A 27,243-nucleotide genomic window follows, 5' to 3' on the forward strand; every position below is an offset into this window, starting at 1 on the left:
GAGATATGAGAGAGGCTATATTGCAGTTAACAGCTGAATTAAGAAAAGTAAGTGAAGAGCTTAGAGATACGAAGATGTGCTATGATAAAGTTATGGCAAGGCAGGACAAAGTGGATAAGAAGCTTCAGAAGATGGAAAGAGCAATGGGGCATATGAATGATAGAGTGGAAAAAACAGAAAATGATCTGCCTGTCTGGAATTCGGAAAGAAACCGACTCTTGGAGAAAGTGGACATATTGGAAAATTTTAGTAGATGTAATAATATTAAAATTGTTGGTCTTAAAGAAGGTACGGAGGGAGATAAACCAATAGAATTTTTTCAAAGATGGATCCCGAATGTTTTGCAAATGGAAGAGGAGGTTCGACCAATTGAAATTGAGTGGGTACATAGAGCTTTAAGACCAAAACCAAAAGATGACCAATATCCATGATCGATTTTAATAAAATTCTTAAGATTTCAAGACAAGGAAAGGATTCTACAGGCAGCTGCTCAAGCTGCCAAAGGTAGAAAAGGGCCATTGATAATTAAAGGGAACAAAGTTTTTTTCTACCCTGATATAAGTTACGAACTTTTGAAGAGAAGGAAGAAATTTAACCCAGTGAAAAAAACCCTATGGGAGCATAGTTATCAATTTGCACTGCGTTATCCTGCAACCTTGAAGATTTTTTTGCCTGGTGGAGAAAAAAGATTTTTTGATGACTACCAGAAAGCAGAGCAGTTTGTGCGAGATTCTCTGAATATTCACCAGATACAAGAACAAACCCAGGAGAGCGAGATAGATTGAAGATGAAGATTGGGTTAAAGAATGGACTTGTTGGATTTTTGAAGCTGGATGAATGTATAAATATATTATTAATTATACGAGGGGGGTAAGAAAGGTTAAAACTGGAGGAATATTAGTTGGGAATAGTAATATTAATTTTGTCTATATATATATATAATATGTTTTTTTTGTTGCGGGGGAGCTGGAAGAAGCACTGATCGATTGCTTCGCTAGTCATGTGTGCAAGCGTGGCTTTTGCCACGACCCGTAAAATGGAGGGGGGTAGTGTTGTGTATCCTTTCATTCACAACATTAGTGGGGGGGTATTTTGTTTTTTCTTTTTTTTTCTATCTTCTTTTTTCTTTCTGCCTGGAAGGTTGGGAGGGAGACACATAGCAACATGGTGAAGTTTAAAGAGATTCCCCAAGGAACTATGAGAGTTGAGAAGATAAATAATGTTTTAGATTGGAGTAACTTTGTTAAGAATAATGACTAATTTATTGAATTTTTTGAATTTTAATGTTAACGGGCTTAATGGACCAGTGAAAAGAAAAAGAATCTTAACACATATTAAAAAAATGAAGATAGATTTAGCTTTTTTACAGGAAACGCACCTAACGGAAACAGAACATCAGAAACTAAAGAGAGATTGGGTGGGCAGTGTTGTTGCGGCTTCATTTAATTCAAAAGCGAGGGGAGTAGCAATTTTGATCAATAAAACGTTACCAATTAGAATACAAAATGTAATAACTGATTCTGCGGGGAGATATGTGATTATACATTGTGAACTTTTTTCTGAACTATGGACTTTTATGAATATTTATGCACCAAACGAAAATGATGCAAAATTCATACAAGAAGCTTTTCCGAATTTGGCGGATGCGCATGAAAAAATATTAATTGGAGGAGATTTTAATTTTTGCTTAGACCCAGTCTTAGATAGATCAACCAAGGCTGTTATAAAATCGAAGGTAGTAAATTTAACTTTATCATTGATGAAGGACTTAAATCTGATTGATATATGGAGAAGAATCAATCCTAAAGAAAGAGACTATTCGTTCTACTCCCATAGACATAAAACTTTTTCAAGGATAGATTTGTTTCTATTATCAATGCATATTCAACACAGAGTGAAAAATATGGAATATAAAGCAAGAATATTATCAGATCATTCCCCTTTATTAATGACAATAATAATGGCTGATAAGGAAGAAGTGGCTTATAGATGGAGATTTAATTCAACATTATTAAAACGTCAAGATTTTTGTGATTTTATGAAAAAACAGATTCAATTTTTTTTGGATACAAATTTTCATTCAGTGGATGATAAATTTATATTATGGGATGCGATGAAAGCATATCTTAGGGGCCAGATAATAAGTTATACATCTAAAATTAAGAAAGAATATATGGCAGAACTAGATCAATTGGAAAAAGAGATTACAAAATTAGAAAAAGAATCTCAAAGATATATGTCAGAAGAAAAACGAAAACAACTTGTCAATAAGAAGTTACAATATAATATGCTTCAGACATATAGAACAGAAAAAGCAATTATAAGAACTAAACAAGGGTATTATGAGTTAGGTGAGAGAGCACATAAAATTCTTGCCTGGCAGTTGAAAACAGAACAAGCTTCCAAAACAATAAATGCAATTAGAACAAGGGCAAATAAAATATCTTATAAACCTCTTGAAATAAATGAAACCTTTAAAAATTTCTATTCTGAATTATATCAATCAGAATCCCAAAATGATGTTAACGAGATAGAAAGGTTTTTATCACAAGTTTCTCTTCCAAAATTGAATTTGGAAGAACAGAAGGGATTAGATATGCCTTTTACATTAAAAGAAGTTGAAGAAGCTTTAGGATCACTCCAAAGTAATAAATCTCCAGGAGAAGATGTTTTTCCACCTGAATTTTATAAAAAATTTAAAGATTTATTATTTCCTCTTTTTATGGAACTAATACGTCAAGCAGAAAAAATGCATAAATTTCCAGAATCTTTTTCAACAGCGATTGTAATAGTATTGCCAAAAAAAGACAGAGATCCTATGAAACCAGCATCATACAGGCCTATTTCTTTATTGAATACGGATTATAAGATAATAGCAAACATTTTATCGAATAGATTATCTAAATATTTACCAAAATTAATACATATGGATCAAACAGGATTTATTAAAAATAGACAATTGGCAGATAATGTAACCCGGCTACTCAGTATAATTCATTTGGCACAAAAAAGGGATGAGAAAGAGTATAGTAGTGGCTTTGGATGCAGAAAAAGCATTTGATAGATTAGAATGGGATTTTTTATTTAAAGTACTAGAAAAATATGGGTTAGGAACATCTTTTATAAATTGGATTAAAACTTTAAATTCTAACCCTAAAGCTAAAGTAGTGACAAACTCTCGAATTTCAACACCATTCCAGTTAAAAAGGTCAACTAGACAAGGTTGTCCACTATCACCTGCTTTATTTGTATTGGCGATAGAGCCATTAGCAGAACTAATTAGAATTGATCCAGATATTATGGGTTTTAGAGTTAATCAGGAGGAATATAAAATTAATCTTTTTGCTGATGATGTTTTGATCTATTTAACAAACCTACAACATTCGTTACCTAAATTATCTTCTAGATTGGATGAATATGGGAAGGTATCAGGTTACAAAATAAATTGGGATAAAAGTGAAATTTTACCTCTTACTAAAGGAGGCTATAGTCAATGTCGATTAGTAACCCAATTTAGATGGCCGGTAAATGGTATAAAGTATTTAGGTATAAGACTTGATAATGATGTAAAGAATTTATATAAATTTAATTATTTACCACTATTGAAAAAAATTCAAGAAGATCTTGACAAATGGATGATATTACCAATAACATTAGTAGGTAGAGTCAATGTTGTAAAAATGAATATATTTCCTAGATTACAGTATTTGTTTCAAACATTACCAATACAATTGCCACAGAAATTTTTTCAAGAGTTAAATAAATGTGTGAGAAAATTTCTTTGGAAAGGTAAAATGTCAAGAATATCATTGGAAAAATTGACATGTAAATTTGGGTTAGGAGGGTTACAACTTCCAAACTTTAAAAACTATTATAAAGCAAATCAACTTAGATTTATTGCATCTTTCTTCGATGATCGAAAACCAGCATGGATTAAAATAGAACTAGACAAGAGAGGAGAAAATAGACCTGAAGATTTTATATATAAATGGGAATCTAAATTGATACGGGAAAAGAAAGAATCTCCTATATTAACACATTTGATTGATCTATGGAATAAGATAAATGTTGATAACGAAACACAGAAATCTCTATTAGCAAGGAGGCCTTTGTTCCAAAACAGACTTATTCCTTTTACAATGGACAATCAACTTTTATATAATTGGTACCAAAAAGGGATTAAATTTATAGGAGATTGTTTTGAACGAGGTATATGATGTCATTTGAACAATTAAAGGATAAATATAAAATATCTAATAATACTTTCTTTTGTTACTTTCAATTAAGGGCTTACTTAAAAGGTAAGCTGGGTCAAACAATGTTTTTGCCAAAACCTAATGAAATTGAATTTTTAATACAAAAAGGGAAAATTAAAAAATTTATTTCTTGTATGTATAATTTGATTCAAGAACAGACAATTAAACAAGGAACCCATAAGTCAAAGCAAAAATGGGAAACAGATCTGAATATTAATATTGTTGAAACAAATTGGTCAAGACTTTGTCTTGACAGTATGACAAGTACAATAAATGTTCGACTTAGATTAGTACAATATAATTTTTTACACCAATTATATATTACACCGCAAAAAATAAATAGATTAAATTCAAATCTATCTGATAAATGTTTTTGGTGTAATCAAGAAATTGGTACTTTTTTACATTCTACTTGGTCTTGTTTTAAAATTCAACCCTTTTGGATAAATTTAAGAATCTTATTGGAACAAATTACTGGAACTCAACTTCCACATAACCCTGTATTATTTCTATTAGGTGATATTGAAGGGATAAAACCGAAACTTAAATTGAATAAATATCAGAAAGAATTTATAAAAATTGCATTGGCAGTAGCTAAGAAGACTATAGCAGTTACTTGGAAATCTGATTCGTATTTAAGTATGGATCGTTGGAATAATGAAATGGCTAGTTCTATTCCACTCGAAAAAATTACTTATAATTTAAGAGACAAATATGTAACATTTTTGAATATTTGGCGCCCTTATTTACAAAAGATAGGATGGCATATTTAAGTGCTCCGATAAAGACTTTGGTCTCTTGGGGAAAGTAACGAATAATTATACCAAATTTATTTTGAATCCCATGGAGCATGTGGAAACCTTCCAATACCCAGGCGGCTCTTTTCTTCCTTTCTTTCTTTTTTCTTTCTTTCTTTTTAGGTAGGACTATATATGGGGGGGGGAGGGTTAAGGGGAGGGGGGAGGGTAGATTCTATTTTTTCATGTATTCCTTTTGAAAATTCAATAAAAATTATATTACAAAAAAAACAATTACTAAAAACTATAAGCGTCTATTTAAAGAAAAATTTCTTACCCTATTGAATCACGTAAAAAGGATACTATCAAATTGGTCGCCTCTTTCGTTATCGCTGATTGGCTGAATTAACTCTATTAAAATGAATATATTACCTAAATTTATATATCTTTTTCAGGCTTTGCCTGTTTTTATTCCTAATTCTTTCTTTGATTCTCTTGACTCTATTATATATTCTTGTATATGGAAGAATAAGCGTTCTAGATTAAATAAAATTCATCTTCAGAAAGATAAAAAGAATGGAGGATTAGCCTTACCAAACTTTAGCTTTTATTATTGGGCAGTTAATGTAAGAAATCTTACATTTTGGTTATATTACATTAATCGTGAGGATTATCCGATGTAGGTCTTTTTTTAGAAGCTAACTCTGTCAATACATTTTCTATTATTTCTGTTCTTGGATCCTCACTTCCTTTGTCTCTGAGTAAGTTAACTGATAATCTGGTAGTTAAACACACTATGAGAATTTGGATACAATTACGAAAATACTTTGGCTTATTGAGATATTCTCTTTCGAGACTCATTTTTTCTATTTTTTTTAAACCTTCTATGATTGATGTGGCTTTTAAAGAATGGGATAGATTAGGTATTAAATGCTTTCAGAACTTGTTTGTGGAGGGAAGTCTCTTTTTGTTTGAACAACTGTCAACTAAATATAGTTTATCCAAAACTCATTTTTTTCGATACCTACAAATAAAAGATTTTTTACGGTCTCAAATAAGTACATTTCCTAAAAGTCCTAATAAAAATCTACCAGATGTAATTTTTAATTTGAAACCTTTTTATAATGGATCTATATCTAATATTTATAATATGCTGTTGGGAATGAGAAGTGTTCCTTTAGATAAAATTAAAAACCTTTGGGAACAAGATTTACAGACTTCAATTTCTGAAGAAACTTGGAATCAAATTTTAAAATTGGTTAACACTTCATCGTTATGTGCCCGCCACACTCTCTCATACAAATTAAAATGGTCCATAGGGCCCATATGACCAAGGATAAGTTGTCTCGTTTTTATTTCGATATATCTCCGTATTGTGATAAATGTAATAGTGGAGAAACTTCACTCATTCATATGTTTTGGACATGCTCGAGTCTTAGAAAATATTCTCGATACTTTTTATAGTAAACTTTAAGCCTAATCCTTCGACTGCTTTATTTGGTATTGTTGGAGGAAAGGATATCATTTTGGAGTCATCTGACTTGAACATTTTGGCTTTTATTCCTCTTATGGCCAGAAGGACACTGTTGCTTAAATGGAAAGATGCAGCCCCTCCTATTCACGCTCAATGGTTACATGATATGATGTCATGTTTAAAGTTAGAGAAGATTCGATGTTCAATCTCTGAATCCAGCCACGATTTTCAAACATTTCCTTTACTAATCAGCTTCGGTCTTGGTAGGGTGTTAGATTTTTTTAAATATAAAATTACTGTATTTCAATGTTATGAATTAATCTGTATGACTATAGGGTAAGGAGTCTTTGTATGCGATTTAGTATAATGTATTGATATATATTTTTCTTTTACTCTGTTCTTATATGTAAAATTATATTGGAAAAGAAAATTGAAAAGTAGAGCCTTCAGGGTAGTAATCTCTGGATTGCTGCCTCTGCCACACACCAGTTAGGGTAAAAATAGGATACTTTGGCAGATGAATGCATGGCTGAAGCATTGTTGCAGGGTTTCAGATTTCTGGGTCATTAGGGTCTCTTCTGGGGAAGGTATGAGCTGTACAAAAAAGATGGGTTAGAGCTGAACCCGAGGGGGCAGGTTTGCTAAAGCTGTTGGACAGGTTTTAAATTAATTTGGTAGGGAAATGGGAACCGGAGTGATATGGCTGTGGATAGGGCAATTGGTATAAAATGAGATATAGTGTGTAGTGAGACTGTGAGGAAGAACAGGCAGCTGATGGGTCAGAATTGCAGTTATTGGGATAATTGAAGGGAACATGGGGCCAAAATCAATAGGGGTGATGAATATAGGACTGAAGGTGTTATATTTGAATGCACACAGTATACAAAATAAGGTATCAGTTGGAGATTGGTGGGTTCTGGGCATCACTGAGCTGTGGCTGAAAGATCATAATTAGGAGTTTAACATTCAAGGATGCACATTGTATTGAAAGGACAAGTAGAGGTATGGGTGTGGCCTTGTTGGTGAATAATGAAATCAAATCCTTAGAAAGAGGTGACATAGGATCAGAAGATTTGGAGTCCTTGTGTGGAGTTAAGAAACTGCAAGGGTAAAAAGACTGATGGGAGTTGCATATTGTCTTCCCAACAGTAGCCAAGGTGTAGGATATAAATTTCAACGGGAAATACAAAAGGCTTGTAATAAGGGCAATACTATGATAGTCATGGGGTTTTGAATATCCAAGTAGATTGGGAAAATTAGGTTGGTGCTGGATTTTAAGAGAAGGAATTAATAGAATGCTTATGAGATGGCACTTTAGAGCAGCTTGTGGGCTAGTTCGTGAGGGGAAAGGCTATTCTGGATTGGGTTTTGTGTAATGAACCAGATTTGATAATGGAGCTGCAGATAAAGGAGTTCTGAGGAGGCAGTGATCATAATATGAAAGAATTCACACTATAGTTTGAGAGGGAGAGGATGAAGTCAGGTGTATCAGTATTGCATTGGTGCAAAGGGAATTACAGAGGCATGAGAAAGGGAAAGAGGTGCTGGCCAAAGTTGATTGCAAGGGAACACTATCAGGGATGATGACAGAACAGCAATGGCTGGAGTTTCTAGCAATAATTTGGAAGGTGCAGAATAGATGCATTCCAAAGATAAAGAAGTATTCTACAAGGAGAATGATACAACCATGGCTGACAAGGGAAGTTCAAGACAGCATATCAGCAAAAGAGAGGGTCTGTAATACAGCAAAACTTAGTGAGAAGTGTTATGTTTTGTTTTGTAACTGCAAAAGCTAGTCAAAACAAAAACACGGGAGCTGGGGATAAACATGTCTACTTTGCTTTCTTTAGTGAGGTGCTCACATACAATGTGGTGATGCCATTCACGTAATTTTACATGGGTTCTGGCACAGGCAAACACGAAACAGGCACAAGAATTTTCAGAAGCATGGTTCTTGTCTAATAACCTCGTAAACAAACATATCAAAGTAGATGCCGTCTACAAACCCCTAATAGCCAAAAAAAAAGCATGAGCCAATAGAATTCAAAGGTCAGCCGAAGCCAATCAGGACCGAGGCAGGCGAATGGGGGTCTATATAAACGTGAGCATTCCCAGAGAAACACCAATACCTGCACCCAGTGAATGTCACCTCAATGGCGATGAAACGTCTGCAAGCTATTTGCTAAGTTCAACGAACACTGCAACATCAAACTTTTACATATAACCCATAATGAATTATATAAGCAAACAAAGAATACATAATCAAACAACATTTGCAACATTACTCAAATAGTAGTGATCTATCCTCCCTGCTGAGGTATAAACTCTGTCTCAGTATAGAAGGCATCTCAACTCCAATATGTAAAGTATTGCTCTCTTGTCATATATAGTACTGTGCAAAAGTCTTGGGCACTTGTAGGTAGCTAGGGTGCCGAGGAATTTTACACAGTACTGTATTTGTCAATTGTATTGTGGAGTTGAGAGTGAGTTTGTAAATCAGGCGTGAGCAAAGGATGTCAGGAATGGCAAGGGTGGAGCACCATGGGAGGGGTGTGGGACAGGTGGCAGAGAAGTAGTGCCAGCAGTGGTGGGGGAGGGGTGAAATGGCATGGCTGCAGACGCACCCAGCCTTAAGACACTAGGCAAGGTCACTTGATTCCAAACAATTGGTTTATTGATCATTACAGAATATCTCTCTAGTGCTTCTCGCTCCATCCCCTCTCAATTTCCCTTTTCCCAACCATGATTCCCCTCTCCCTGCCCTCTTCCCATTCTCCATCCACAAAAGAGACCCATATCAGAATCAGGTTTATCATCACTCATGTATGGCATGAATTTTTTTTTGTGACAGTAGTACTGTGCAATACATAAATTACTATAGTACTGTGCAAAAGTCTTAAGCACCCTAGCTATATGTTAGCATTCATTTTAGAGGACTAGAATATGAAAGCAAGGATTTATAAGACATTGGTCAGACTGCATGGTGTATTGTCAGCCGTTTTGGGTAGTTATCTAAGAAAAGATATTTTGGCATTGGAGACGGTCCAGAGGAGATTCACAAGAATGATTGTGGGACTGAAAGGATTAATGTATGATGCATATTGGATGGCAGTACTTGCTGTAGTTCAGAAGAATAAAGGGGTTAGATCTCATTGATACCTATGGAAAATGGAAGCCCTAGATAGTGTGGTTGTGGAGATGATGTTGCCTATATTGGGGAATCTAGGACCAGAGAGCACAGCCTCAGACTAGAGGGGTGTCCATGTAGAACAGACCTAAGGAGGAGTTTCTTTAGTCAGAGGGTAGTGAATCTGTGGAATTCATGGCCAGAGGTGGCTGTGGAAGTCAAGTCATTGGATATATTTAAAGTGGCAGATGATAGGTTCTTGATAAGGTTATGGGGAGAAGGTTGGAAAATAAATCAGCCATGATGAAATGTGGATCATGGGCTTTTGGCCGAATGAGATAACTCTGCTCCTATGTCTCATGATCTTGTATGTAAGTAAGCAGATAATTTATTTCTATGTCTTCAGTAAAGATAAATTGTGGTCAAAATTCTCTGTGAATACCTTCACTCATCTTTGAAGTAATGCTGTAGAATTGTTTATTCAATAACAGAAATGGGATGTTATCTGATAGGTAGCCCCCTTGACAATGAAGCACTCCTGTGCTATCAGCAACAGAACACTACCGACTGGATTTTGCATTACTGTGGACTTGTTTCTGATCGTGGTATTTTTTTCTTTTAATGTTGTTTTGCACACTCTGTATTTCTTAACTGTATTATATAATTTATGTAACATGTATAATTTGCGTTGTAAGTTGTCTGAATCTATGTACGTCAGGGGTCCCCAACCTTTTTTTGCACTGTAGACCGTTTTAATGTTGACAATATTTTTGCAGGCCGACCGGGCCGGGGGGAGGGGGGGGGGTGCGGCGGTAGGGTTGCCAACGGACAGGAGTGGCAGTCAAATACGTTGTTTACCCAAAATAGACTACAATGACCATGAAGCCTTGCGCGGGCACCAGTGCGCATGCATGTTTCTGCCGATTTTTTTTTTTTTCCCCCCTGCAAGTCATTTTTGGCGATTCTGTTCGGGTGGGGGGGGGGAGATGTTGTTAATCACGACCGGAATATAGGTGATAAATGGCTAATACACTCAATTTCGTTTCTAAGAGGCTTTATCTAATGAATTTAATATTAAACGCACAGCGCATATTTTCCTCGCATGAATATAGTGATAAGTCAATTATCAGGGGAGGACAGGGGAGCTTGAAGTAAGTGTTGAACAAACTTCCAGTAGAAGTGGCAGAAGCAGGTTCGATATTATTATTTAAAGAAAAATTGGATAGGTATATGGATATGAAAGGAATGGAGGGTTATGGGCTGAGTGCAGGTCAGTGGGACTAGATGAGAGTAGCATTCTGCACGGACTAGAAGGGCAGAGATGGCCTGTTTCCATGCTGTAATTGTTATATGGCTATGTCAATAGCATCATAACATTTTAAGTAACGTTTGGATATTAAACACACAGCACGTATTTTCCCCGTATGAACATATAAAATCATTGCAACACACCAATATCGCTGAATCAGTGGGAGCCCTGGGCTTGTTTTCCTGCAACAAGACGGTCCCATCGAGGGGTGATGGGAGACAGTGATACTCGAACGGGGTTCCTTATGTCCAGTCTATTATGCAATTTAGTTTTCATTGCATTCATTGCAGAAAACTCTGCTTCGCAGAAGAACGTTGGAAATGGAAGCAATGTTTTCAGTGCTTTTGTGTCTATCTCAGGATATTTAGCCTTGACTTTGATCCAGAATACTGGCAGAGATGTTATGTCAAACATACTTTCCTGCCCGCCGTCATTTGCAAGCTTGAGGAGTTGATCTCCTTCCCGCGCTGACACGGATGACATGCGGGTAATAACCTCGCATGCGTAATTGCTCAACAGTGGGCGTGACAGGGAATGAGGAAAGGTGCAGCTGACTCATATTGCCAAATCATATTATTTTCTCGCGGCCCGGTAGCAGATGCTTTGCGACCTGGTACCAGTCTGCGGCCCGGTGGTTGGGGACCGCTGATGTACGTGATATGTAAGCAAGTTTTTTTTCATTATACCTGTACCTCATTGTACTTTTGGACATAATAAACTTGATTTGACCCTTTGTACTGCACTGCTGTGGTATTTATATTAATTTTTCCTCCCATGTTCACCCCAATTTCTTGACTACACCATGATGTATTTTCCCTGTTTTGCTTCCACAGTACCTCAGGATGTATGACACCAACTGATATTTTGAGCTATGCAGAACTAAAAGATTATGGGATTTTATTCATTGAGTGGTTTGTTTAATATGATCAGTTTATAGGGGAAATAGAAGAATAAATGGAGTCCTGACCAACAAGACAAAACCTTGAAATTAGAGCTTGGCTGCTCAAATATTAGCAAGCACTTTATCACATAAAGAAGACTGGAGCTCTGAATTTCAACAGATTTTTGAGGCTGGGGATCTGATGAAAATTTGAAAACTGAGCTGGTTAAATTTTGATAAGTTTGTTAAAGGATTGGGTGACTAGGAAAAAAAATGCAAGATCCATGCTTCTGTCAAATTGTTTGAGGGACTGTAGGGCTTCTTCCTTTCTGAATGCTCAACAGTTTCTAAATCCAGAAATCTCTTTTCCCCTTCATTCCCCTGTGACATTTTTAAAAGCTATCTCTGAAAGTCACCCATCCGAGGCTCTCCTTGCATGACTTAGTGTTGGATCTCATTTCTTCCATCAAATAGCTTGGGATGTTTTGTTACATTTAAGATGTTGTATAAAGGCAATTTATTGTTGTTGAATGTGAACCAGACTGGCCTTGTGACATTAAATTTTAATAATCTTTTATGTTCATCTTCTAGCATGCAACATCCTGGTCCAGGTGCAGCTTTGCAGTCTCTCGAGCATTATATTCTACTACAGTCCACGATCCAAATGAATCTGTAAGTTTTGCTTGATAGATATCTATGAGAATGTGAAATTGTTTGGCTGAAGATGGAGAAGATGTTGTCACTCACGAGGAGACAAAAACTTGACACCATGAATATACAGTGCCATTGCTAAGTTCAGCAGGAAGTTCGGAAGCATCCTTTACTTTCAGAAAATGTGTACACAAAGTGGTTGAACAGTATAGCAAGGAGGTATCCAAAGGAAAGCTAGGCAATAAAAAGGTGGAAGAAATAGGAAGATGGGCTGAAGGTATGAGATGATAGATGCTGGTTGAGCACAGATGCACCGCTACTATCCATGGATATCAAGTGGATTCTTTGTGTTTTACATCCCATGCAAGTGTGTGCGTGTATATTTTTAAACTGAGTGCAGGACACATCAGAAATGAGGAGAAAATCTTGCAACACTTGGGTTTGAAGAGAAGATGGGGGTTGCTGGCAATGTTTTAGAGAGGGTGTACTCTGTAACAAGATAGATGATCATTCTTGGTTATAATGGTATGAGGAGAATAGTATAGAATCAAAATCTGGTTTGTTATCACTGACGTGTCGTGAAATTTTCTGTTTTGCAGCAGCGATGCAGTGCAGTATATTGAAAAAAGACTTCCTGCAATAAGAAATATAAAATGGTGTAAAAAGAGAACAAAAATAGTGAGATGGTGTTTACAGGTTCATGGCCTGTTCAGAAATCTGGTGGTGAGGAGAAGAAGCTGTTCCTAAAACGTAGAGTGTGGGTCTTCAGTCTCCTCTACTTTCTCTCTGATGGTAGTTGTGAGGAGAGGACATTCCTGGATGGTGAGGGTTCTTATTGATGGATGCTACCTTCTTGAGGCACTGCCTTTTGAAGAGATTCTTGATGGTGGGGAGCCGAATACCCATGATGGAGCTGGCTCAGTGTATGACCCCGTGTAGTTTTTTACAATCCTGTGGACTAAAGCCTCCAGACCAGGCAGTGATGCAATCAGTCAGAATGCCCTTCAATATACATCTGTAGAAATTTGCCAGTCTTTGACATACCCAGTAAATACATATAGTAAGGCAGTGTCATGCAAGAATGAGGAAGGAAAATGAAAACAAATGACATGAGTAGAAATATCAATAAAGGAACTATCCGGGAAGATCGGAAATTGGAATTGAGGCTGAGGTGGTTTGCAGAACTTAATAAATCTCCAGTAGTAAAAGCACAATTCAAATTTTGTGCTTAGTAAAAGCTGTTGGATAGATGGTGGGGAGAACAGTAATTGAGAATAGGAGAGGGAGATGCTTCCAGAACACTTAAGTGATCAGGGACTGGGAATTCATCTATTGTTGGAGGAAGTAAGACAAGAGTATTAGAAACAAAGGAGCTAAAGATAGAGTAGCTATTTCAGCTTTTGAGAACAATGGGGTATCTCTGTTGTACTATCACAATATTTTTCAGTAAGTGTACATTAAGATGGCCTAGATGCAATGATTCAGCTTCTGTCTTGTAGAAAAAAAATTATTCTGTGTGTACAGAAGTTGTACTATATTTAGGATGTTAGAGAATAGTATGGCACTATTAATATATTCATGCAACTGCTGAAATTGTGAAATAGCATAACACGGTTTATTCACAAGTCTTAGATAAGATGCAACGAAAGTGATGTTATAAAAATTAAAATAGTTAACATTTTAGAGGATGTTGCCAGATGGATCAAGAGCTTGCTAGTTAGTGCTAGGGAATTGATAGGGTAATGGATGTCTTTTAGATAGCTAGGTCTTGGGTGGGTGGCCTTGTGCCCGAGACTTTGTTTTCTTTATGTACATAAATGACATGCTTGTAGGCATTTTCAGTGACTATATTAAAGAGAATAGCAATATGAGCAAAAAAGTAGCATGTTAACAAGGGGATGGTAGATTGATGGCAAATCGAGGTATTAATTAAATATATGTTGGCCAATAATGAAGGGACATATGCCTATAAAATATGGTAACTTTTGGTATTAGAGACTGTTATGTGCAATTACATATTTCAACAAAGGTAAGAAAGCAAGGATACAATAAAATACAAATACTGTTGGTTTTTAGATTTTACTTTTAGTCAGGCTATAAAATATCAAAACAATAAAGTGATACGGAAATTTTATTGAGATTTGGGGCAGATTATTTTTATGATGGTTAATTAGCAAGGATGTTAAACTTGCTTCAGCACCTGTAGCTTGAGAGTAAAACTATTTCATCATCACATGTCCGATTATTATCGATGGATCAAACAAAACCTTATAAAACCATAATCTCCTCTTGCAGTGGCATATTAGTGCTTGCCACTCTAATTTTTGTGAGGAGTTAATTGGGAGAGTGGACAAGAATTTTGGTAGATGTATTAAACTTTGTTAAATATTCCTATCAACTTTCTTGCAACTAATACTGTATCAACCATTAAGGTTTTTTGGTGTTTGTTTCCACTGCAGACATTTGACAAGATCCTTATTGCGAACAGAGGAGAGATTGCATGTCGGGTAAGATGCTCTTTATTGCAATATCTTCTGTATTAATTAAAAAGAGAGGCATAGCTTTGGGAATATGTTTATTTGAACTGTTCTGTTGTAAAATGATAGAATGCCATTACACTGAAGGCAAAATTCAACCCAACGTACAGTGCCAAGTTATCTGATGAGCAACATAATTTCATTTCTTGGCTTTTTACCGCTATAGTTTTTATTTTTCAATTATCAAATTCCTTTTCCTTTTGTTGATTTGCTTCCACTACTCTTTAAGGCAGTATTTCCAGATTGTAATACTGCCACTCCAAGCAAGTTTTTTTTCCCCCCGTGTCCCTTGCTATTAGTTTAAAGACTCTGTCTCCAAGTTACTGACCTACCTGCCAATGGAAACAGTATTTCTTTACTTTATCCAAACTTCCACCTAAAATTAATCATGTCAACTGTCATGTTCAGGAAAGAAAATCCCTGGTTGTCCAAGACTAATATGGTTGCAATAAATAACATATTTTTTTTTTGGTGTGGTATTGGTAGTGGGATAAATGATGACCACAGTAGCTGTGAGAATTCTCCTACTTCAAACTGTGCTGGAAGTGTTCTTGTACACACAAGAACCAGACTGGCACTCTTTTTAAAGTGTCATTTGAAAGACATCTCCCCCAACAGTACATGAAAATCAAAGAACTGCAGATGCTGGGAATCTGAATCTCTGACAGTGCAGCACTCCCTCGGTCCTGGAGATTACCCCTAATATTGTGGTTAAGCCTCTGATGTTGGGCTAGAGCCCAATGTGTATGTTACATGATTGAGATTGAAGAGAACAAAAGTCACATTTGGCTCTGTACATATCATCACAGATTTAACTAATTTGTGGGAGTTACCAAAATATGTCATTTTTTCAGCTTATTTTGCAATAAAATTAGAAGCTGCTTTTATTTCAAATAACAGATGGAGCTCCATCTAAGCTCACAAAACCCAGATGACATTTTCTCCTTTTGTTCTTCTGTAACGAGGGACTGGTGATAACTTGTTTTGCCATTTCTTTGTTGTGAATTAGTTTGAGTTTATTGTTGGTGGCTATAATTTTCACTGGCCAGATTCCACACTAGTACCATTTTGATGCTCAAGAACTTAGAAACTGCTGGGAATATATAAAAAACACCTCAGTGGTTCTGTTACTGTACAGCTCCAAGTATTTATTAAGTAAGACACTAAAGTATCCAGATTTGACCTCTAGTTTGTGCTGGGATCTTTAATCTAAACTAAGGCAAAAGAAGAGCTGCCTTAATTGGTTTAAGTATTTTTGCAGTTGAAAGTAGAAATGTTTGGCAACATTTCTACTTGGTGTCAGCTGAGGATGGAAACTTAAACACTTTGACCAGAAATAGAGCTGTCTGCTTCTAACTTGAATGACTTGGATTCAGTCCTGACCTCTGGTGCACCTGTGTAGAGTTTGTACATTCTCACACGAGTTTCCTGTAGCTGATCAAGTTTCCTCCAAGTGATCCAGTTTCCTTCAGCACCCCGAAGACGTGCGTTTGTAGGTTAGTTGGCCAGAGTTTTTAGTGTAGAATCTGGAGGAATTGTTGGGAGCATGGGGAGGTTAAAATAGGATTAACATAGGATAAGAACAAGTTGGTGCTTGATAATTGACACTGGCTTAGTAGGCTTCAGGGCCCATTTGTGTTCAATATCTCTATGCTGTTGCAAGACATTGTTAAGGCCACTTTTGGAGTGCTGTGTACAGTCCTAGTCACCCTAATCAAGGAAGGATGTCATTAAACTGGAAAAAGTGTAGAAAAGATTTATAAGGATGTTACTGGTTCAGGATGGTTTGAGTTAGAAGGAGAAGCTGGATAAACTGGGACTTTTTTTTTTCCAGGACCACAGGAGGCTGAGGGATGACCTTTGAGGTATATAATAATGAGTGGCATAGATAAGGTGAATGATCAGTCTTTTCCCAAAGGTGGGAGACTCCAAAGCTAGAGGTTCTAAAGTGAGAGGGGAAAGATTTAAAATAATTGCTACACATGTCTCTTTTATGCAGAGGTTGGTGAATATATGGAGCAAGCTGCCAGAGGAAGAGGTAGGGGAAGGTACAATTATGACACTTGAATAAGTACCTGGATAAGAACTGGTTGCAGCAGTTAGTAAAATTCCATCTTCCCCAAGACTACTGGTGCAATTCTACACTGCCATCATAGAGAGCATCCTCACATCAGCCATTACTGTATGGTTGGTGCAGCATCCTCTCAATGTACAAAAACTACAGCAAACTGTCAGGTCAGCAGAAAAGGTTTTTGGACGCAGTCTCCCATCACTGCAGGGCTTGAATATGTCTAGGGCAAAGAAGCAGGCAGGAAAAAATCATTGTGGGCACCACCAAACCAGCAAACTGCCTATCCCAAAAGCTGTCTTCTGGAAGATGCTGTAAGGCTATTAAAATAAAAACTTCATGGCATCTTAAAAGTTTCTTACTGCCATCCCCCCCCCCTTCGTTAATCTGATGAACCATTCCAGTTAACCCCCACGCTTCAAACCCCTCTATCTCTTAATTCGTCAATGCACTATACTGTAAACACTTTATAATGCTGTTTACGTTGCAAATACATGCTGGTGTTTATGCACATTTTGTTACATATCCATACTTCAACCTAGAACTTAATTTTTATACAATTCTTTATAATTGTTGAATGTTATTGTGTTTTGTCGCCTGTCATGCTCTTGATGGACACGTCACAGCAAATTTGTAATATATATGGTGAGTAAAGTTGATTCTGATCCTCAAAATATAGGCCAAATTCAGAAATATGGGGCTAGGTCAGTGAGACAACTTGATTGGTATGGACAAGTAGGGCTGAAGGGCCTGTTTCCATGTTGTTATCTCTGACTCTCTAATGGTTAAACTAAAAATGTTTTAAAATATTTGAAGTTCTAAATGTTCTTCTGTTAATTGTCTCATTTATATACCACTGTGAATTCAAGCTGAACTGAACTGGATGACGTCCTAACCTGGAAAAATACAATGAGACCATCAAAGATTAATTCTGACAATATTGCATCGGAAGCCACAATACAAAACTGATTGTGGATGATCAGCCATGATCACAGTGAATGGTGGTGCTGGCTCGAAGGGCTGAATGGCCTACTCCTGCACCTATTGTCTAAAACAAAATAGGACAGCTGTTTGAGAATGGCTCTAATACTTGACTCTTCGAGAAATTGTTACTACTTCGTGAGCCCAGCAGTAAATTTGTTTGCTAGTTATTTGTAGAAGTACATCTTTTCAAGCTTGTACAGTGTTTTTGAACATTAATCTACCAGCCCTGTGTTAGGTGATTTGCATTGGCTCGCAGTCCAGCATAGACGCATAAAGTTATACTTTCTAGAAACAAGTCCTTCTGCCCAACTCGTCCATGTGTGAACCAAGTCAGCTAACTGAGTTAGTCCAAATTACCTGCATTTGGCCCATATCCCTCTAAATCTTTCTTATCCATGTTCCTTGACAAAATGTTTTTTTTTAAACATTGTAATTGTACCTACTTCTACACCTTGTCTGGCGACTCATTACATATATGCACCTCCCTCTGGGGAAACATCCTCAATTTCCCTTTAAATCTTTCCTCTCTTTAGTTTTGGTCTTCCCTGACCTTTGGAAAAAGATTGAAAAATTATAATAATTCATCTTGTCTATAACCCTCATGATTTTCTATGCCCCTCAGCTTCCTGCACTTTGGGGAAAAAGACTCCAACCTGTCCAGTGCTGTAACTCAAGTTTTCCAGTCCCAGGAACGTCCTTGTGAATTTTTTTTCAACGTAATTTAAAAAATCTCAATCTTTGTGCTCCACAGCCAAGACACCCATTAGTCTTTCTAACCTCCACTGATCCATAAACCTTCTGAGATCTCTTTCTTCTGCATTTTCCTAATGTAGGTGTGTTGTCAGCAATGGTTGCACTTTCTGCTGGTTAACACAGAGTCAGAGCGATACAGCATGGAAGCAGGCCAGTCAGCCGAGTGAGTCTGTACCTACCATCAACCATCCACACACACTAATCCTACATGAACCCCATCATTTTATTCTCTGTGTTCTTATTGACTGTTTTTAGCAACTCACAATAGTGGCAATTTACAGTGGTGAATTAATCCACCAACCTGCATGTCTTTGGGATGTGGGAAGCACCCAGAACACGCAGAGGAAGCCCATATGGTCACAGGGAGAATATGTAAATTCCACATAGACAGCATCCAGGGTCAGGATTGGACCAGGGATTTTGGCACAGTGAGGTTGCAGCTCTAATAACTGTGCCACTGTACAACATGAATGCAGAGCAAGGAATTTCCCTTCAAAAGCACTGTACCTTAGTGCTCCATCTCCTTTAAGATACTGTTTACAACCAAATTCAGAATCAAAATCTGAATCAGGTTTAGTATCACTAGCATATGTTGTGAAATTTATTGTTTTGCGGCTGCAATACTTCACAATGCATAATAAAACATCATATTATTATAATAGGAAATGTATGTAAAAGTTAAATTAAATAAGTAGTACAAAAAAAAGGGGAAGAAAAGTGAGTTAGTGTGCATAGGCTCATTGTAGGCCTCAGTGGTTGGGAACGTGTTGGAATCCATTGTTCAGGATGAGGTTTTGGGGTACCTGGAGACTAATGATAAAGTAAGTCAGCGTCAGTGTGGTTTCTTTTAAAAGAGAAATCTTGGCTGACAAATTTATTAGAACTCTTTGAGGAAGTAACAAGCAGGGTGGACAAAGGAGAGGCTGTGGATGTCATTTACTTAGATTTTCAGAAAGCATTTGATAAGGTGCCTCACATGAGACTGCTTAACAAGATAAAATCCTATGGTGTTACAGGAAGATACTGGCATGGATAGAAGAATGGCTGATGAGCAGGAGGCAGTGAGTGAGAATAAAGGGGGCCTTTTCTGGTTGGCTGCCAGTGACTAGTGGTGTTCCTCAGGGGTAAATACTGGGACCGCTACTTTTCAAATTGTTTGTCAGTGATTTAGATAATGGAATTGATGGCTGTATGGCAAAGTTTGTATATGATACAAACATAGTTGGAGGAGTCGATAGTGCCGAGGAAGCAATTCGATTGCAGCAGGACTTGGACAAATTGGAAGAATGGGCTAAAAAGTGGCAGATGGAATATAGCATTGGGAATTATATGATAATGCATTGTGTACAGACTATTATCTAAGTGGAGAGAAAATTCAAACATCAGAGGTGCAAAGGGACTTGGGAGTCCTTCTGCAAGACTTTCAGAAGGTTAATTCCCAGGTTGAGTCTGTGGTAAACAAGGCAAATGCAATGTTGGCATTTATTTTAAGGGGAATAGAATATTAAAAACAAGGGGATAATGCTGAGCCTTTATAAGACACTAGTCAGGCTGCAGTGGAGTATTGCCAACAGTTTTGGGCCCTATATCTCAGAAAGGATGTGTTGTCATTGGAGAGAGTCCAAAAGAGGTTCATGAGGATGACTCTGGAAATGAAGGCGTTTACGTATGAGGAACACTTGGCAGCTTTGGGCCTGTACTCACTGGAATTTAGAAGAATGCATGGAGATCTCTTTGAAACCTACTGAATGTTGAAAGGACTAGATTAGGTGGATGTGGAGACGATGTTTCCTTTTGTGGGGGTATCGAGAACTAAAGGGCACAGACTCAAAATGGAGGAGTGACTTTTTAGAACAGAAGTAAGGAGGAATTTTTTTAGCCAAAGAATGGTGAATCTCTGGAATGGTCTGCCACAAACTGCGGTGGAGGCCAAGTCCGTGGGTATATTCAAAGTAGAAGTTGATGGATTCCTGATTGGTCGGGGCATCAAGGGATATGGTTAGAGCGCAGGTGTGTGGGGTTGAATGTGATCTGGGATCAGCCATGATGAAAGAGTGGAATGGACTTGCTGGGCTTAATTGCCTAATTCTGTTCCAATGTCTTACTGTCTTCTTGTGAGTTGCAGTGAGTTTAGTTGTGAAAGTACAGTGGAAGTTGATTCAATGACTAGTAACTTCCAAAAATGGATAAAATAAAATACCTTGAGAATTATTTGGTGATTATACTTTATTGTCGCCAAACAATTGATACTAGAACGTACAATCATCATACCCATATTTGATTCTATGCTTCCCGCTCCCTGGATTACAAATCGATAGTAAATATTAAAAATTTAAATTATAAATCATAAATAGAAAATAGAAAAATGGAAAGTAAGGTAGTGCAAAAAAACTGGGATGCAGGTCCGGATATTTGGAGGGTATGGCCCAGATCCGGGTCAGGATCCGTTCAGCAGTCTTATCACAGTTGGAAAGAAGCTGTTCCAAACTCTGGCCGTATGAGTCTTCAAGCTCCTGAGCCTTCTCCCAGAGGGAAGAGGGACGAAAAGTGTGTTGGCTGGGTGGGTTGTGTCCTTGATTATCCCGGCAGCACTGCTCTGACAGCATGCGGTGTAAAGTGAGTCCAAGGTCGGAAGATTGGTTTGTGCAATGTGCTTTGCTGTGTTCACGATCTTCTGCAGCTTCTTTCAGTCTTGGACAGGACAACTTCCGTACCAGGTTGTGATGCACTCTAGAAGAATGCTTTCTACCGTGCATCTATAAAAATTCGTGAGGGTTTTAGGGGACAGGCCAAATTTCTTTAGTTTTCTCAGGAAGTAAATTTGTGATATTGACCCCGAGGAACTTAAAGCTTTTGACCTGTTCCACTTGCGCACCACCGATGTAAATTGGGTCGTGCGGTCCGCTACTCCTGAAGTCAACAACCAATTCCTTCGTCTTGCTGACGTTGAGGGATAGGTTATTGTCTTTGCACCATGCCACCAGATTCTTAATTTCCTCCCTGTACTCAAACTCATCATTACCCGAGATACGGCCTACAATTGTGGTGTCATCAGCAAACTTATATATTGAGTTTGATGGAAACTTGGCTACACAATCATGGGTGTACAGTGAGTACAGCAGGAGGCTGAGTACACAGCTTTGTGGGGCACCGGTACTCAGAGTGATTGTAGAGGAGAGCTTGTCCCCTATTTTTACAGCCTGGGTCCTATCTTTGACGAAGTTGAAGATCTGGAAGACTGTTTTTAAAAAAAAGTGGGTTAAATTGGACTATTTCAATAACTCTTTCAAACGACAGACATGGGCACGGTGGGCTAAAGCCACCCCCTGAGTGTTTAATTCTTTGATTTTTATTAACTAAGTGTAATTCTTGCCTTCTGTGTGCTTTGCTTCCCTTTTGTTCTCCTTTCTTGAGTCTTTGCCTCAAATTGGTAAATGGATATTGAGCAAACGTCAGCCAACAACGTGCACATCAGTCATGTACCACTCATTCATCTGACAATGGACACTTGTGGTCTGGTACACCCTGTCGGGATATCTTGGCCTTTCCTGCTCTCATCTATAATAGAAAGCCATCTACACTAGTTAAAAATTACCACCAATGGTTTTTGGAGTTGAGTAGAACCATTGAGTGAAATGAGTAAATGTTCATCAGAACTCTGTAGATTTGGATTGTTCTGTTAAAAATTATCATTAAAAGTGTTACTTAGAAATATTGTGTTATTCTGCAGGTGATTAAGACTTGCAAAAAGATGGGGATAAAGACGGTTGCAATTCACAGTGATGTGGACGCCAATGCTGTAAGTAACTAATTATTGCTTTTTTTGCTCAGCATTGTAGATTAGTGAAAGTAGGCTGTGCTCTTATACGCACACAGCACAATTAATTAAATGAGGTTACATTTTGTTTAGACGCAACTCTGTAGTCTTGTTTGTTGAATAACTGGATACTGCCTAATCCATACTAGATGTTTTAACTTGTGATTTTCATACACGTAGAAATTTCAGTGCGAAATTCTATAGCTTTCAAAAGTATGGCAACTGATATTTCTCTTGTTTGCTTGATGAATTAAAAGCTACTTGAATGCTTTGCAGAGTGTAAACTCAATACTTAGTGTGGAACAAGTAGAGACAAAGTGAGACTTAAAAGCTCCTTTTAGAATTTCCTGGCATCCCACAGCATCTTCCTAGTAACAATTTATTATTGAAGAATCATAATACGAGAAATGTCGGGGGGGGGGTGTCATAGGCCCATCAGTATCTTACACACAGCAATACTCTATTATACTCTACAATTTTAAGACATTGATTGAGAGATAATTACTGGTGACAGCTCCAGGAAAAATTCCATCTTCTTGATGGTGCTGTGGAACCTTTTGTATTCATTTGTGATCTCTCTTCTTTGGAAGACACCTCTGGTGCAATGGTCATTCTGTACTGCCCAGAATGTCAATGTAGAGATTTGACCCTTTAGCCTAATAAGTAGTGAAGAGAGTGCTATCCACAGAGCCAGATGGGAAAAGTTGGTTGTTGGCATGTATTATAACAGGAACAATACGGATAGCTACAATGTTTTAAAAGGTGACAGGAAAATGGCAGTGTTGAGAATCACTGGAAGTATTTGAAGGGCTTGTCACTCTAAAGTGTTAGAATGGTAGGGGTCAGAAGAAGTAAGGAAGGCAAATGCAACACTTATATTCATTTCAAGAGGACTAGAATATAAGAGAGGGTGTTAAGCTAAGTCTTTATAAGGCACTGTTCATACTGCACTTGGAGTATTGTGAACAGTTTTGGGCTCCTTCATCTAAAAGGATGTGCTAACATTGAAGAGGGTTCAGAGGAGGTTTACAAAAATGATTCTGGGAGTGAAAGGGTTGGCATATGAGGAGGGTTTGATGTCTCTGGGTCTGTACTCACTGGAGTTCAGAAGAATGAAGGGGAATCTCATTGAAACCTATCGAATATTGAAAGGCATAGAGAGAATGGACATGGAGAGGATGTTTCCTTTTGTGGTTGAGTCTACGACCAGAGGGCTCAGCCTCAGAATAGAAGGACATCTCTTTAGAACAGAAATTAAGAGAAATTTCTTTAGCCAGAGGGGGTTGAATCTGTGGAATTCATTGTCAGAGATGGCTGTGCAGACCAAGTCATTGGATATATTTAAAGTGGAAGTGGATAGGTTCTTGATTAGTAAGGGTGTCAAAGGTTACAGGGAGAAGGCAGGGGAATGGGGTTGAGAGGGATAATAAATCAGCCATGATGGAATGGCAGAGCAGACTCTGGGCTGAATGGCCTAATTCCTTTGGTCTATGGGAATGAGGAACAACATAATATATAGGATGTGGGGGATCATAGACTGAAGTGGGCAGTGTGTGGATGGATTCGTGAGTCTGGTGAGTGTAGTGAGCATGCTGCCATTATTCCTGTGGAGCTTGAAAATAGAGAAACTTGAGTATGGGGAAGATTTGGGGAATTGAGTCTGTGGTCATTCAAGTTGTGAATTTTGTTTTTATTAAAAAGGTAATACTTTAATGAAAGAGAATGAATTCATTGGCTACCATAATAAATTAAACCTGATAAACTGTTATTACATTTAAGTTGATGAATAGAATACATACTATTTGGGTACTCCTGCCGCTAATGGGCCAACCCAAATTTCAGTGATGATCAGAATTTCATTCTGTAAGTCATTACATCAAAAATATGAAGCCAGAAACACAGGCCAACATCCCAGCATGCAAACCCTGATTACACACTTTCAGTTTTGAGCTCTATCATGGGAAGAGAATACCAGATGGATTGAAGGAAATAGTTGAAAAGTTTCTCAAAGTTTAATTGGAAAAACAAATGTAATGATAACTGGCAATCCCGGACCTGTGGAAAAGGAGCATTCAGGGAGGCTCAGGAGCTTGAGTCCATGGGTAAGGAGAACATAGAAACCCAAGGCAAATGGTGGGAGGAGTGAATCAGCTGACAGATTAGATTAGATTCAACTTTATTGTCATTGTGCCAAGTACAAATACAAAGCCAATAAAATGCAGTTAGCGTCTAACCAGAAGTGCAAAGAATAGTGTTACTTACAAAATAACTACGAATAAAAAGTAAGTGCTACAGCACACAAATATAAAAGTACTGATACAGTACAATATGGGCGCAATACTGCTTAGCGCTGTGATGTGAGGTTCAGCAGGGTCACAGCCTCAGGGAAGAAGCTCTTCCTGCGCCTGCTGGTGCGGGAGCGGAGGCTCCGGTAGCGCCTACCGGATGGAGGAGAGTAAAAAGTCCATGGTTAGGGTGAAATGCATCCTTGATAATGCTTTTCGCCCTGCCCAGGCAGCGTTTATGCTAGATGTTCTCAATAGTGGGCAATTGGGTGCCGATAATCCACTGGGCAGTTTTCACCACCTGCTGGAGTGCCTTGCGGTCCGATATGGGACAATTGCCATACCACACTGAGATGCAGTTGGTGAGTATGCTCTCAATGGTACAGCGATAAAAGTCCCATCAAGTATCCTGGGACAGAGGTGAGCTTTCTTGATGCTCTGCAGGAAATAAACGTGCTGTTGCGCCTTTTTGATCAGGATGGAGGAGTTCAGGGACCAGGTGAGATCCTCGGACATGTGGACACCAAGGGATTTGAAGCTTGATACACACCTAGCTGTCAGGTCAGACTGTCACTCTACCACTTCTAGCCCCATATTGGTTTCATTAGTTATGTCTGGACCCTCAGAGCTGGAGTGGAGACAAGTCATCCTGGATTGCAAAGGATCGTCAAAAATGAAGAATAACCAACCAAGCACAAAAGTTATGGAAGAAATTTAAAGTTTCAATTGCTGCCAGCTCCGATAGTTTACCCAAAGATTCAAAGTACATTTATTATTGATATATGTATGCAGTATACAACCCTAAGATTCATCTTTCCACAGACAGCCACGAAACAAGAAAACCATGGAACCCATTCAAAGAAAAAACATCGGACTCCATCATCCCCACGTGCAAAAAAAATCAAGCAAAACACAAAAAGCGAGAGAAAAACTAAGAATATAAGACATCAAAAGACAAGGTCATTGAAACGGTCTAGGGATGTTCAGTTTAGATCAATTCTGTTCAATTTAGAGCTGTGTCGTTGGTTGACTGCAGGGCCAGTCAGCCCCGATCAAAGTTGCTCAAATAGTTATTTTAAAAAAAAACCGGAAAGACATCATAACATGAACTATAGAGTCCAAGCCACAAACCACGTAGATTAAACTTTGCCCAAGACTGCGGCACCGTCACCTGGCAGCATTGAGTGAGTGAGACACACAGACACACACCCCTGTTCATCCAGCTGCAGAGAGAAAGACAGGTCCAGTGCAGGCAGACAGTGCTGAACACCTGCTTGCCTTCCGCTCTTGTCCTCATGGATTTCAGTCTCCCTTAACGCTTTAGTTGTCAAGATCGGCAAGAATTGTAGTCGATTTATGGGCTTGTGCCCTGTCGCCAGGCTTTTTGGCCTCCAGGCCATGCCCTTCACTCGAAATCTCACTGAATTTCCTCGGAGATGCAAAGTGCCAGATCACTCTATCAGCCCTGAAACACACCATCAAAATGTAGAGCACCTGTTTCAATAGTAACAGATTCATATTTGAAAAGTAGTAATTAAAAAAAAATAGTTTCGTGAACTGTCTGAAGGATGTTGCCTTTTGTTACATTGTTTGCTGATGGCTTTTTCATGTAGACGTTTGATAAAAATATCTGATATTTCAAAATTCAGAGTAAATTAATTTATTATCGAAGTATGTATACGTCACCATATTGAGAGAGCCTGAGATTCATTTTCTTGCAGGCATTTTCAGTAGGACAAAGAAGTACAATAGAACCAATGAAAAACTGCACACAAAGATTGACAAACAACCAATGTATAAAAGAGGACAAAACTGCGCAACTGCAAATAAATAATACCAAAAAATAGATTCCTGAATCCCTTATTCTAGATTTTCCTCCTTCTGATAGATTTCCTGGGTTGCTGGGCTCCTGAAACCTGTTTAACATCATTAAGCTTTTGCAGTTTTGTTAATGTGACACTTATTCTCACGCACATTTAGATTGGTCCTCCCAGTGTAGTGCTGAGGAAGTGCTGCACCCTCAGATGGGCAGTACTGAAGGGCTGTTGTGCCATTGGAGGTGCAGTGTTTAGGAAGGAATGCAGAACTGGGGCTTCACTTGCACATTTACAGTAGTTGCAGATTAACGTTTCCACAACGCTATTTTGAAGTGGTTGTAGGGGAAATGCCTTGTGTTCTGGCTGATAGCTATCGCTTAACAAACACAGCAAAAACTTGTACTTTGTGGGACACAAGATTACACTTAAAATTATTTACAGTAGATAGCTGTAATGCACCTTAAGACGTCATAAAATTGTGAAGTGCATTTTATAAATGTAAACTGTTTCTTTAGTAATATTATGAAGTTCATGCCAGTGCATAACGT

General features: G+C 37.9%; 1 protein-coding gene across 2 annotated transcripts in view; it reads left to right on the forward strand.

The window, feature by feature from the left end:
• Nucleotides 1–27,243, forward strand: part of pcca (propionyl-CoA carboxylase subunit alpha) — a 495,020-nt gene that overhangs the window by 26,867 nt on the left and 440,910 nt on the right. For both annotated transcript variants that reach the window (XM_072258848.1, XM_072258849.1), the window contains exons 2-4: nucleotides 12,375–12,455; nucleotides 14,894–14,941; nucleotides 22,507–22,575. In XM_072258848.1, the coding sequence (XP_072114949.1) occupies nucleotides 12,375–12,455; nucleotides 14,894–14,941; nucleotides 22,507–22,575 (198 nt within the window). The remainder of the gene's footprint in view (nucleotides 1–12,374; nucleotides 12,456–14,893; nucleotides 14,942–22,506; nucleotides 22,576–27,243) is intronic.

Source organism: Mobula birostris, chromosome 5 (genome assembly GCF_030028105.1).
Source record: "Mobula birostris isolate sMobBir1 chromosome 5, sMobBir1.hap1, whole genome shotgun sequence".
NCBI lineage: Eukaryota > Metazoa > Chordata > Chondrichthyes > Myliobatiformes > Myliobatidae > Mobula > Mobula birostris.